We start from the raw sequence: 13012 nt of genomic DNA on the forward strand, positions 1-13012 counted from the left end.
CCTCAAAGCCCTGACTGGCGTGGCCAAATTTTAAAAGGAGCTAGTGGATTATTGGTGGGAAATCAGGATGCCAAGTCCCATGGCAGCTGGCCAGTGTGCTCCTGGAGCCCTGTGCATTTCCTGGCAGCCAAAGGGCTGAAGCTTTGTCTGGACTTCCCTTGCAGAGTGTGACTGTGTGCACGGGGAATGCAACGGCGGCGTTGCTGGGAATGGGAGCTGCACATGCTATGGAGGCTACACAGGCCCCAGGTGTGACCAAGGTGAGCTGCAGAGGGGCTGGGAGAGCAGGCCTGTGATACTTGGGTGTATCCTTGGGCTTGGGTGTCCCTAAAGGGGCAGGGAGGCACTGAATAGCGTGGGAATGCAGAGGAAAGATGCTTTGAGCTTTGGAGATCGAGACAGAGGGAAGAGCTGGGGTCTACTCCCCACTTCGTGACAGGGGGTAAGATGTTGTTAAGATGGTATTTATTAAGATACCATCTCTGTATGCCTCTGTTCTCTCTCCGGACACCAGCCAGATCCCTTCTATCAGAGCTGGGGGCCCTGACTACCTAGGCTGCCAGGAACTTAGATCTGCCTGCACTGCTCATATCCTCTGGCTTTTGTGCCAGTTTGGGGCCCTCAGAAACCACATTTGCCTTTATTTCCAGACATTCTGTAAGGTGAATGTCCTAGGGTGACTAGGTGAACCAGGACAGTGAATTGTATCTTCTACCAGTGCCCTACATGCTCCAAGGGAAACTCTTTTTGCTGTGTGACTGCAGAGCTCCCCGTTTGCAAAGGCGTGACGTGCGAGGCCAACAGCGAGTGTGTGGTGAGGGATGGGACAGCTGTGTGTGACTGCAAGCTGGGCTACAGAAGACACGGCAGCACTTGCCAAGGTGAGGAACTTCTCTGTGACCCTAAAGGGTCCTGTTTAGAAAAAATCCTGTCACACTGGTATCTGCAGAGGAGTTTGATGGCTGTGAACACAACGCCTGCTTCACTGCAGAGGTTTAAAACCCGTTTTTTCAGGAATACCTGTAAGATTAAGGGCTAAGCTTTTGGCTCTCCTCTCACTTGGTCACAAAAGCAAGAAGTGAATTAGAGTTACAGGTTCCATCCAGCACTCACTTATTATTGCGTACTAAATGGTGACAGCAGGATGTTGATGAGTCTGAACTAGTTTAAATAATAAGGTGTGGAGTCCAAGGAGTTCTTCACTGATTTCAAATTTAAGTTTTTAAATTCATTTTCTTTAAAGAAATTAGATAATATGTATGTAATCAGCCTGCTATGGATACCTGTTTTCACTGGCTCTTTACAGGCTTTGCTGACCAAACTGCAGTTTCATGTAACCTCAGATGTGGTGCAAATTCAGAATCAATCCAAGAATCCTCTGTCACTCACACTTCTGTAACTGAAGTAACATGGAAAATGTGTCATCCAAATTCCTCAGAATAAAAACCCCCAAAAGTCTGCTGTTTGGAATGATTTCATTTCCCTGTGAAATTTTAGACATTTAGTAGGACAAATTCCTTATGCTCCATTCTTTCCATGCCTTGCAGTGTGCTGTGCTGCATTAAGTGCTGTTTTGAAAACAGAAGTTTGGTTCTGCTCACCTCTAATCTCTTTAATTGCAGCTCAGGATCCTTGTTCTCCTTCTCCATGTTCCCCCTTTGCTGTATGTAAAGTTCTTGGATCACGTACATATGAATGTACCTGCAAAGAAGGATTTCAAGGAGATGGAAAGATTTGCCAGCCCATCAACCCTTGTGTTGACAGCAATGGAGGCTGCCCAGAAAACTCTACACTTTGTGTTTACAGACGTCCAGGAGAGGTAAGGGCAATAACAGCCAAGGTCTGAAAAATGGCCAGGGGAGGGAGAGGTTCTTCACATGAACTGATGGATGTGCTGGTCAAATCTGCTCTCCTCACCTCAGATTTTGCAAAACGAAACCAGACAGCTCTTTTGTAGGATAACTCACAGGGTAAAAGATGGTGAATGCAGCTCTATGATCAGTGTGTTGCCTTCCCTTAGGCAACTTGTGTTTGCAAGCCTGGGATGAGTAGGAGAACTCCTTCATCTGAGTGTTTGGCATTACCCAGCGACTGCCGGCAGTATCTTTGCGACGTGACCGCCACATGTGAAATTAACTCTCAGGGGACTCCTAGGTAAGCCAGTTTGAAAACTGCAAATAAAGAGGCTTATTCTGCAGCTAGAATGGAAACTTGGTTTGGATGAGCTGAGTTTTGAAGAAACTGAGGTTGATCTCAGCAGTATGGGCCAGAGTCGCCCTTTGAGAAGAACCTGTTTGTAACAAACCTATTGAAAGTAGAGTTTTACATCAGTCATCATAAATGATGGCACTTGGGTCACAAAATGCTTTAAATCTTGGGGGGAAGAGTCTTCTGTGATATGAGCTGGAGGTGTAGCTCCCCAGGCTAGTGTTGGTAGAAGTTCATAATCAATCATTAAAAGGGAGATGTGTGGCTTGTTTGCTCACATTTGTGCACGTTTGCTTCTGAGGAATAAGACTTTGTCTCTTCTCCCAGTCAGGCCTGTAGGCAATAAATAGAGTTGCAGAGTGACAGAGAAGGGGGAAGTTGAGTGAAGAAACACCAGACCTCACGTAGTCCTTCGGAGCAAAACACCTTCAAGTTTGTACCCCAAGATGAGAAATGTGATGGATAGAGGATCATTTTTGCATAATGGCCTCTCAAACACCAGAGAAAGTTTCACTGAGAATTTTATGTGTTTTTGAGAAAAGGCAGAGCTTCTCTGAGCTCTGAAGAGAGAAAGAGTAATCCCATCTCCTTAATCCTTCCTTCTCCAATGCTGCTGAAACTATTAGCATTCCCTTGCTCATTGTGTGCTCCAGGCCAAGACTGAAACACAGTGGCTTCCCTTTCTGAAGGTCTGTTAGCACAGTGCAGGACACAGTGTTCAGTGCAGTCCCTGCCTTACAGATCTGTTCCCCAGCAGCTGGCACTGAGCCCTCTGAGGCTGGAGTGATGTCAAATTCCTCCCCTGTGTCACATGTGTTTGCATGGCTGAAACAGAAAGAGCAGAGCTGATACTTGGACAAAGCCCAAACGGGAAAAAACATCTTTGGTAGTCTCTGAGTGATGACCACAAATCCGTGTGAACCAGGACGGAGATTTTCACATGTAGATAAGCTTTTCTGGAAAAGTCATTAACCTGTCAGTGAGTTCCAGACAAAACTGTAGCTACCTGATGTGCTTGGGCTGGCTTCTCACTGAAGCCAAGAGGTCACAGAGGAGTGGTTTGATAGAATGTCACTTAGCCTGTGGGTTTTATGCATTACTTCAGATTTTCAGATGCTGAAATTACAACTGACTAAATATCTAATTAGAAAAGTATAAATAATAATTATATTGTGCCAATCCGTACCCTAAATTCCAGAGCAGACAATCCTTATGTTGCTTGTATCTGAGAAAGCATCTCCATTCTCTTTGGGTAGATACAAATTGGCTTGCCTGGCAGAAATGTGCATCTTTTTTCCTGTCACTCGGTTTAGGCAGAGAGTAACTCACAGCCCTTACCTGCATCTCTGGAAGAGTTCAAGGCCAGGTTGGGTGGGGCCCTGAGCAAACTGGTCTAGTGGAAGGTGTCGCTGCTCACGGCAGGGGGGGTTTGAACTAAGTGATCTTTAAGGTTCCTTCTAACCCAAACCATTTTATGGTTCTAAGATCTTAGAGCTGAGGTTGGTCTTTCAAGTGTAGATACTGACATGTTGTTCTACTTGGCAGTAGTTGAATGTGTTGCAAAGTGATTTATAATGATTTGTTATGTTTCATCCTTGTCTCGTAGCTGTGTGTGTAAAGAAGGGGAGATTGGAGATGGGAGAAGTTGCTATAAAGATCTCTTGGGTGAGATAAATCAGCATAATTTGCGAGGAAGGTTTATTAGGAAGCTAAACGTCGCCAAGAAAATGTTTGGTAAATGCTTTTTTATTTTGCTTGGGGGATGGAGCAAGCTGGGGACAGGGTAGCAATGCCAAACTCCCTCTGCTTCCTTGTAAATAAATACCTGTTGCTTCTACCAGGCTGATAATATGTAGATTGAATTGTGCTGTTAAAAAGAGGAATATTTATTGCTGTGGCTAAACCATCACTGTCTAACCCTGTTTTTACAGCTTCTGGGTGCTCAACATTGCTGACTAAATATGGGCCCTTCACAGTCCTTGTTCCATCCCTTCTTCCCATTCTTGACAGAATGGAATTCAACGTAAGTGTTGTTGGTTTTAGCAAATTTTTTTCTTCAGGTTCTTTCCCGCTTGAGCTCTGCAGCCTGTAAAAACTGATTGACACAAGAGAGAAACTTTGGCATGCGCTATTTATTGAAATTATCTCTTGGGAATACTTTTCATTGTGTGGTTAAGTTGCAGTCTCACAGAGGATGCTACATCCCTCACATTATTTTAAAAACCTCTTTCTTTCTTCAATACTGACAGAGTTTGGGTTTTTGTTTTTAAAGTTAGGAAGTATAAGACTTTCTGGCCATTCTTCTTGCAAAGCTCAAACCTCTTATGTATGACTATTCTTAAAACTTTGAGTGTCTTTTTACTGCCTGAGGGGGTGATTTTCAAAAGGGGTCAATTATTCCACCAAAGTATTGGAATTTTGACCTATGGTCTAAAATAGTAACTGCAGGAGCCATAGAAAATATATCAGGAGAGGCCCCCAAGTTACCTAGTCTACCTGTACCCCCAAGGATGCATTCTACCTAAATCAGCATTGACAGAAGATTGTTCTAAAAAATTCCAGTGATGGTAAGCTCAGAGAAGAAAGGAAGAAACTAAATGTAATTTCAGCAGATTAGACCACCTACATTGTCCAGCATGGGCAAAGATTGCACTTGAGGAGCTTCAGCAAATTTTATAATATGGAGCATGCAAGGATAATTTTTAATTTGTCCAAGTCCAACAGGTTTCTGTCCAGGGGATTCCCCTAAAGTCACTTGCAGGTCAATCAGTTTCCCTCTTGGATGTGTACACAAACAGAAGGGTTTTGCCAGAGTGCCATTCCAGTGAATCAAGAAGAAGAGGAAAGCTCAGTCTTGTATGATAAGAATTTCTATGTGTGTGTTAGCTGGGAGAAAGGTGGTGTTGTGGTAAATGAAGTTTTTGGAAGAATGTGTCATTTTTCTTTTTTATGTGGGCTTTCCTCCCCAAAGGACACCACTGCTGAGCAGTTGTGCAGAATGCACATTGTTCCTGGTCTGCACTTCATAGAAGACATGGTAAAAGCCAAGACTATGTGGACCTTGTCAGGACATCAGCTGACATTCAGTAGCCAAGTAAGGAATCTCTTGAAGGCCTGTTTTCACATAGGACAGGCATGAGCATGGTTTCCTTGATGGGCTTTCCTCACCAGAAAACCTTTTTCCATGATCAAAACAAGAAGCTCCTTTGTGCAGTCTAAAGCAAGGCGATTTAAGACCTGACACCCCAAGCAGCCACATCTCCTGTCTCACAGACAACCGAGAATCTGACGTGTGAATGGTCTCTCCATGCTCTCCATATGCACTGTGTTCTGGAGAAGAGACCTTTTCCCTACATCCTCAGCAGCTACAATATCCGTGTGGCTGACATGGAAGAGGCAACAAAATCTCCCTTCAGACTGAATCTTCCCTTGGAGTTGGTGTGGTTGGACGCAGCCACATGCTGAATATCTCTTCTAGTTTCTCTTTTCCCCTCTTTCTGTTTTATTTTCTTTAGTCCTCCTAGCAAAGAAGTTTTCATTGTTGTGTTCTGATGTGGAAGGTTCTTTTTTCCTTTTCCAGTTGACTCACATTTCCTGGCATCCACTGCTCTCTCTCTCCATCCTGCACCTTTCCTGCATGCAAGCTCACAGGTGGCCAAGGGGGAGAGCCCTGTTTCCTCTCTGAGGATTCAGCCTTGGCCTTGAGGTCTAGGTCATAATACATCAAAAGGACAAAGCACTATTGGGAGCAGGGGAATCCAAACTGAGTGTGTCAATGCTGCTTTCAAAATTCTTTCCTGTTTGTTTACTCAGGAGCCTTTTGATCTGGGAAGTCTGCACTCCCCTTCCTTTGTTTCAGAGTCCTGAGTGATGTGAACTGAATTTTAGGGCAGGGAGGAGCAATTGAAAATGCACATGGTAAAATGAAAAGCACAGGAAAGCTGTGCTTCCCTGAACTTGAGTCATGACTGTGGCACCAAGACTTGGATGCTTAGCTTGTAGGTTAATCTTGGGACACCCTCACACACCAGGCTTCAGTGCACGGATCCATACAAAGTGGAAGGAGCAGAGACACGCCTTGTATTTCAGGGAGCCTGACTCCTCTGGCTTTGCTGTGAAGGCTCCTTGTAGGCACAATGAGTAAATAAAAGCTGAAGTCAAAGCTGTAGTTCCAGGATTGCCTCTAAATCAGCTATGTGGTGGCCAGGGCTTCTTCTTGCGATCCAGAGCTGTGATCAAGCATTACTCACACTCAAACTTAATTCTGGAGAAGGGTGTCCCAGGTGAGGTCTTTTATTTTTCTGTATTAAGGCTTGAAAACACCACTCAGGATCAAAATATCACCCAAACTCAAGTAGCATGGGGTCCTTGTCTTACACCCAGGCCATCCCTTACACTTACTTCTCCAAGAGTAACTCTGGCTGTTACCATACTCTTACAGACCCATAAGGACTGTTTTATAGCTGTATCATGGTAACACAGATGTACCACAAGGAAATAACCTATTATTATTATTATTATTACTCAGACATACATCAAATCTTTCCGGTATCAAGACCTGCCAGGGGAACTGTACAACATCTTGCAATCAAATCTCCCAGCAGCCAATGGCATCATACATGTTGTCAACAGCCTCAGGAAAAAAACCAGCTCTGACAACCTCAGAAACCCACAGGTACAGAAGCATTCATATTTTTTCTCTTGTATGGGAGAGCAGAATAAACACTTTACAAAAAGCAGTTTTTGTCATTAATCTTCCAAATCACTGAGGCTTTTTTTTTTTTTAAGGGAAAAGGCTATTTATTTTATTTTCAGCCCTGATAAGGTCTATTAGGTATTAAAAGTAGCTAATAGTACAGCATAAGCCAGATAAAAATCTCAAAATGATGCTTTTATAGTGTTTGGATGAGAAGAGAATTCTACTTTCATTAATAAAATCATAGCAAATGAACTCTTCTTCAGCTGTATCTTACTCAGTATGCATATTACAGGACAAGTATTGAAAAGCATTTTTCACATAAAATTCAAATGAAGATTTTCTTTAATCTGTCTGTAGTGGATTTTGAAATTATAATCAAAAAGTTGTCTGTGTCTTAAATGAGAACAAATAACTATTAGATTGTGCCCATCTCTTTGAGGATGATGGTCTCCTGTAGATCTTTACATGCAAACCACAAGCTGGGCATTCAGGTACGTCCTCAGACCTGGCTTCAGCCCCAGCCAGGTTTTTCCTCTTTGTATCTTCTTGCAGAAAACCATTGGTGAGATCCTTGCTTCAATGGAGATCTTCAGTAGATTTGAAACTATACTGGAGGTAAGCAAGTTTGTGTCTGCCCAGGAAGCTGTGGTATTGCTGCTGTACAAAACCTGCTGCAGATTTGGGGGGAATTTTGAATAGCATTTAAATACATCTCAGTGGTTTGCCTTTCTTTCTGGATGTTTTATTCTGTGTCTTTTATTATTATTATTATTATTATTGTTTTTCTTACTTTACCTAAGCAAACGTAATGGAAAAGACTGGAGTTTTCACATCTTTAGGGGATCTGGCACAAGCAGCAAGGGTACATGCCTCTTCCCCATCTTTCTCCCCAGGTCCCCTTCCCCTTGTCCCTGGAGAGTTGTTCTCCAAAGCATGTTTAGTTCTTGACCACAGTTTAGTCTCTGTGTTTAAAGCATGGAGGGAGCATTAGCCCAGGACTCCCTTGTCCATATTTGCTGCATCCCCACCAGTGGCTTCATTGTCCCAGGTGTGGTTTTGTGACACTTACGCTTCTGTTATCACACACCTGTCCCTGGTGTCCAGTTGCCTCTTGCACGTTTTGCTTTACAACAGCTCTGCCTTTAGTGAGTTGTTTAATATTTCCTCTCATTCCTGGTGGACCCCCCCCAGTAACTCATGCTAGATCATGATGAAATCTTCTGTTGTTTCTGCAGAACTGTGGCCTGCCTGCAATACTGGATGGACCAGGCCCCTTCACAGTGTTTGTACCCAGCAATGACGGTGTGGACAGGCTCAGAGATGGAAGGCTCATTTATCTTTTCACAGAGGTGGGAGCCCACAGTACTGTAAGACACCCTGAGCTGGCTGAGTTGCACTGGGCTGTGCTGGAATGACTTTGTGTGATGGATCTGATCGCTGCTGAAAGTTGTTCTTGCTGAGGTGGCTAAACCACATCTTTGTTTCTGTGAGGCTCTAGGAGAGAAGCAGGTGCTGGGAGTGGGAGCTAGCAGTGAGAAATATGGTCAGCCAGATTGCTTAAATCTGGTGTTTGACTTTCATTCCTCACCCCAGCTTTGGGCCGGGGAAAATGAAGGAACTTATTCACCGAGTGAATTCACTGCTATAGGCATTGGCATTGTCTGATTAGAAGAAAACGTAGCTGCCTCCTCTTACTCCTGAGCGTGGAAGGGGTATCTAATTCTCACGTTCTCTTCTTTCCTTAGGGTATAAACAAGCTTCAGGAACTGGTGAAACATCACATCTACACTTCAGCAGCGGTAAGGCAAGCAGCTCTAACCCCAGACCTCCTTCAGACCAACACCTCCTCAACTCTTTTGTCTGGCATAGAGGTCACAGTGTAGATGACTTCAATTGCTGCTTCTTGGACTTCCCCTGGAGGAGCAGAGATGTGACTCGGGATCTGATGAGACAAATTGTTTGCCATGAAAGGAGTTGCCAAAAGGGACAGCTGTACTCTCCCTCAAGAAACTCTTGAGTTTTCTGGAGTTTTGGTGTTCCTTAGTTGGATGGCCTTTACAATGAAAATATTGTCCAGCAGAGTTTGCTGCAGGACACAAAAATCACACTTGTCCTGGTTCTCAGAACTCTCTACTCAAATCATTAAGTTTCTGAATACAGAAACTGCAGTTTACTATTTTTTCTGCCTTTAAGCTTATTTTTTCAGTCGAAGTATGTTCTCTACTATGCTTCTGGCTGAACTTTCATTGTTTATTGACTATGTCCTAGGAAAAAAACATTATTAGTCTAACCCTACTTGCAGCTGTATTAGTAGGAGACACTGTTAGAGAGACTTGATTTCAGCTGGGCTGGACAGTTACCTAAACAAGGAATGAAAACCAAGGCAGCTGCCACCAGCCCTGCTGTGTTTGTGGTTCTGCAAACAGTTCACACAAAGTCCTGGATTACCCTCTGAACCATTGTTTGTTTTTAAGGTATTTCATGAAATGTAAATGTTAAGTCCTCTTGAGAAGTTTTTTAAGTGGCAGGAGTCACGGAAGGATTCTGTAAGCTGCACTGAAATAGCCCTGCTTTTTCATCTACCACCGCCTTGTGTTTTATTTCAGGTGACTGTAGAGCAACTGATAATGATGCCACACATCGTTACAATGGCTAACCAGATACTCACCATCAACATTAGTGCAAATGTAAGTGTGAATCAGAACCCCTTGGGGCAAACCCTTCTGTGTTAGGAGAAAGTCTGCACATAGTTCTGAACAATGTGGTTTCAGCCAGTCTCTGCTTCCTCCTCTGCTCAAAAAACTAGACTTAAATGAGAGCATTTCCTTAGTTTTCTTCTTAATCTGTGACTCCACTAAGAGGCTTGACCATTTGTGTAGTTGTGAAGCATCTGTTTCCCACATTGGCTTTATGTAGTTGATCCTGTCTAACGGGCTAAAATTGTGTTTCTGCATCAGGGAAGAATTCTGATGGATGAATCAGGGATCCCCCTAAACATGCGAGACATTGTGGCTTCAAATGGTATTATTCATACTTTGGATGGCATCTTCATCCCTCCTTCAATCGTTCCCATTTTGCCTCACAGATGCAATGAAGAGCAACATAAGATTGTGATGGTAAGTCAGCTTCTCCCATTCTCATGCCCAAGCACAGCTGGCACTGCTGCACTGAGTGTCCCCCTCACTCACCTGGAGGGCCAAAAGCAGGCTGTGAGAACTGCATTTGGGAGATGTGGTCTGTCTGAGTGCTGTGTGAACTTTGGCAGCATTGTCAGTGTTTCTTCTGCTTGCACTTGGTACGGCTTTCCTGCTAATCAGCAAATGTTCCTTGTAGGCTGTTGTTCTTCCTGTGCACCCATTTGATTCCAAAGTACATTTGCCTTTTCCTTTACACGTTCTTCTTCCCACCAGAGCTGCTAACTCAGTTGACAGTGCTCTGTTCCCACCTCTGTCAACAGTACAAGTGTCCTGTAGCCTGGACAGGAAGCAGGCATTCAGTAGCAGGACCTACAAATGCTGTGCAGTGCTCTCACATGAACTGTTCCATACACTTATTTGAGGTGTTTGCTCCCCAGTTTGATCACTGGTAGGTTACTGAGGAAAGAAGATGAGGCTCTGAATAGCAAGAGGTTTGGAGAGACACAGTGAACCCAAGGGGCCAGAGTGTCCTCAGAAGTTGTTGATTCAGTGAGTCTTGCTGCTTGGAGTGAGTCAAAGTGCTTTCCAGCCTAGCAGGATGTCTAGTGGCAGAGAAACTCAGAGAGTGCAGACAGACCCCATCTTCAGGCAGGTGAAAGCATGTCCTTGAGACACATGAGAAATTTTATTTAAGTGATAAACTTGGCACATTTCAGAGTGTGCAAACTAATAATAATAACAGTTTAATAGCAGTTAAACATTCAGATACATGTTGTGAGGTTTTGCATATATGTACTGGGAAGAGTAGCTCTATAGCATTCTTGGTATGGGGAAGAGGTTCCTTTGAGAAGATCACATTTTTGCCTCTTCTTTTCTTAACAGGGCTCTTGTGTGGATTGTGAGGCCCTCAACAACAGCATTTGCCCACCTGGCAGCGAGGAAATGGTAAATACTTGTAGTTATTCCTGTAATTTCTTTGCATAATGACAGACACACTGACATTTCTAACTCAAGCCACTTTCAAATAAATAGGAAGCAGGAAAGGCAGCCAGTAGAGAGGCTTGTTAGGGGGTATGTATCCAAGCTCTGTGATCCCAGACTGTTGCCCACTCACTGCTCTGTGCGGTCTCTTATTCTGGAGCGTGCTTGCTGCATCAGTGTGGAGCACAGTGAGAAATTCTGGTCTAAATGATATTGTAGACTTGCAGCTCTTAGCACTTCTGCTCTGCCTCAGGCAGAGCTTTCCCATTCGCATGCAGGGTTTGCCAGCTCCTCCAGAGTCTCAGAAGCAAACCTAATTCCACAAGTACCACCCAATAGTGTCTCTGCCCATATCACAGCCAGAAAATCACAACAACCTTTCTGCTCTGCACAGGGTGAGAAAGAGTTTGTTCCTGGCCTGTGCTCCCTGTTGATTCAGAGGTGGACAGAGCTAGCTGAAAGTGGAGGAAGGAGTGCTGCTGTTGTTATCCAATGCTGAGGTTAGCAGAACAGCAAGTTCCAGGAAATTGCAATGTGAAGGCCTGACCCAAGATGTTTGTGAAAGCCAGAGAGGTGCTCACCACCCTTAAACTCTTGGGTGTCCTCTGAGAGGTCTGACTTTCAGGAGAACTTGTTAATGCTGTCTCAGCATGGATGTCTGAATTAGAGATCTGCAAAATCACCAGTTGCTCATTTTCTTCTCTGATTGAGGCTGACAAAGTCAGAATCACCTGGTGCCCAGTTCTACCTGTGCTCAACTCCAAGACAGGTCACTGAGTATTGTTCCAATGTTATTTGCAACCCTTTCTCCTATGTTTTCCTCTCTTCATCCCATCTTCATCTTTTTCCTTCCCTCCCTCACTCTCTTATTTTCTCCTTATTCTTTCTATGCCTCACTCTCCTATTTTCTCCTTATTCTTTCTATGCCTCACTCTCCCTCCTTGCCTTCTCCCCTCTCCCATCTCTTTCCTCCCCTCTTTCTTACCCTCTGTTTCTCCTCCCTGACGCCTTTATCTCCCCCTTGTCTCCTCTCCCTTCCTCCCCCTGTGCTTGCTCTCTCCCTTATCACGGATACTATTATTAGAACTAAAGGGCAGCACCTTGGCTGAGGCATGGGGACCCTTGGGAGCAAGAGGAGGCCACTGTGTGCCTTGGTTCATCCTGGGCCTGCCATCCTTGGCTCCTCAGTGACCTTCCTCAGCTCAGAGATAGGCACAGTTGCTCTCTGCAGCAAAAAGAGCAAAGGGGAAGGTGACAGTGCTAATGGCTTGTTTTGTTTGTGCAGGAAGCAACGCTCTCCCCAAAGGAATGTGTTTACATCCTTGACCCACAAGGCCTGAATGTCCTGAAGAAGGGGTGTGCCAGGTACTGCAATCAAACCATCACGGTGAGTGTGGTGGAGGAACACCTCCCCTCTGAAAGGAGCTCAGCTCTGCATTTCCACATTCACCGTTCTGAGTTGAGAGGGCCATATGGGAGCAGAAGGGAAGCTGTCCCCAGAACCATCACATAGATGAGCTACCTGCTTTTCTTTTATCCAGGAGAATGCAGTGTACCAACCTACTGCAAATGTTAGAAGGCAGCTCAGTTAAACCTGAGTGCAACAAAGAAATAAAATAAAGCATCCCTGTTGTGACCAGCCAAGCTGTAGGAAACCATGCTGGTGCAGTGTTAACTGGAGTGTCCCCGCTTTAGCATTTCTCCCAAAGGAAGTGGAGCACAGGGAAAGTGCTGTAAGCTGTGAAGTGATTGCATCCTGTTTATGAACCACTGTCAGATGGTTCGGGAAAGTCTCTCTTAGTGAATTTATGGACCTCGTGTTTGTCTGCGGCTCCTGAGCTCTCACAATGCCAACTCTATGGAATGATTTGTGGATGTTTCATTAAATACTGCTGATTGTTTGTATTATGATTTTTCTTCCTTTGGTCAGTTGTGACAAGGCTTGCAATCAGGACTGCTACCTCCCTCCACAGGAAGGCAGTCCTGG

The 13012-nt window shown here is 44.4% G+C and overlaps 1 protein-coding gene across 1 annotated transcript in view; it reads left to right on the forward strand.

Annotated features, from left to right (window-relative positions):
* Positions 1 to 13012, forward strand: part of STAB1 (stabilin 1) — a 54902-nt gene that overhangs the window by 13416 nt on the left and 28474 nt on the right. The window contains exons 7-21 of the mRNA XM_040076523.2: positions 165 to 260; positions 765 to 881; positions 1623 to 1819; positions 2021 to 2154; positions 3815 to 3942; positions 4140 to 4231; positions 5180 to 5302; positions 6737 to 6883; positions 7460 to 7522; positions 8143 to 8256; positions 8653 to 8706; positions 9514 to 9594; positions 9865 to 10023; positions 10927 to 10989; positions 12311 to 12412. Coding sequence (XP_039932457.1) covers positions 165 to 260; positions 765 to 881; positions 1623 to 1819; positions 2021 to 2154; positions 3815 to 3942; positions 4140 to 4231; positions 5180 to 5302; positions 6737 to 6883; positions 7460 to 7522; positions 8143 to 8256; positions 8653 to 8706; positions 9514 to 9594; positions 9865 to 10023; positions 10927 to 10989; positions 12311 to 12412 — 1670 coding nt within the window. The remainder of the gene's footprint in view (positions 1 to 164; positions 261 to 764; positions 882 to 1622; positions 1820 to 2020; positions 2155 to 3814; positions 3943 to 4139; positions 4232 to 5179; positions 5303 to 6736; positions 6884 to 7459; positions 7523 to 8142; positions 8257 to 8652; positions 8707 to 9513; positions 9595 to 9864; positions 10024 to 10926; positions 10990 to 12310; positions 12413 to 13012) is intronic.

This window comes from Hirundo rustica, chromosome 12, assembly GCF_015227805.2.
Source record: "Hirundo rustica isolate bHirRus1 chromosome 12, bHirRus1.pri.v3, whole genome shotgun sequence".
NCBI lineage: Eukaryota > Metazoa > Chordata > Aves > Passeriformes > Hirundinidae > Hirundo > Hirundo rustica.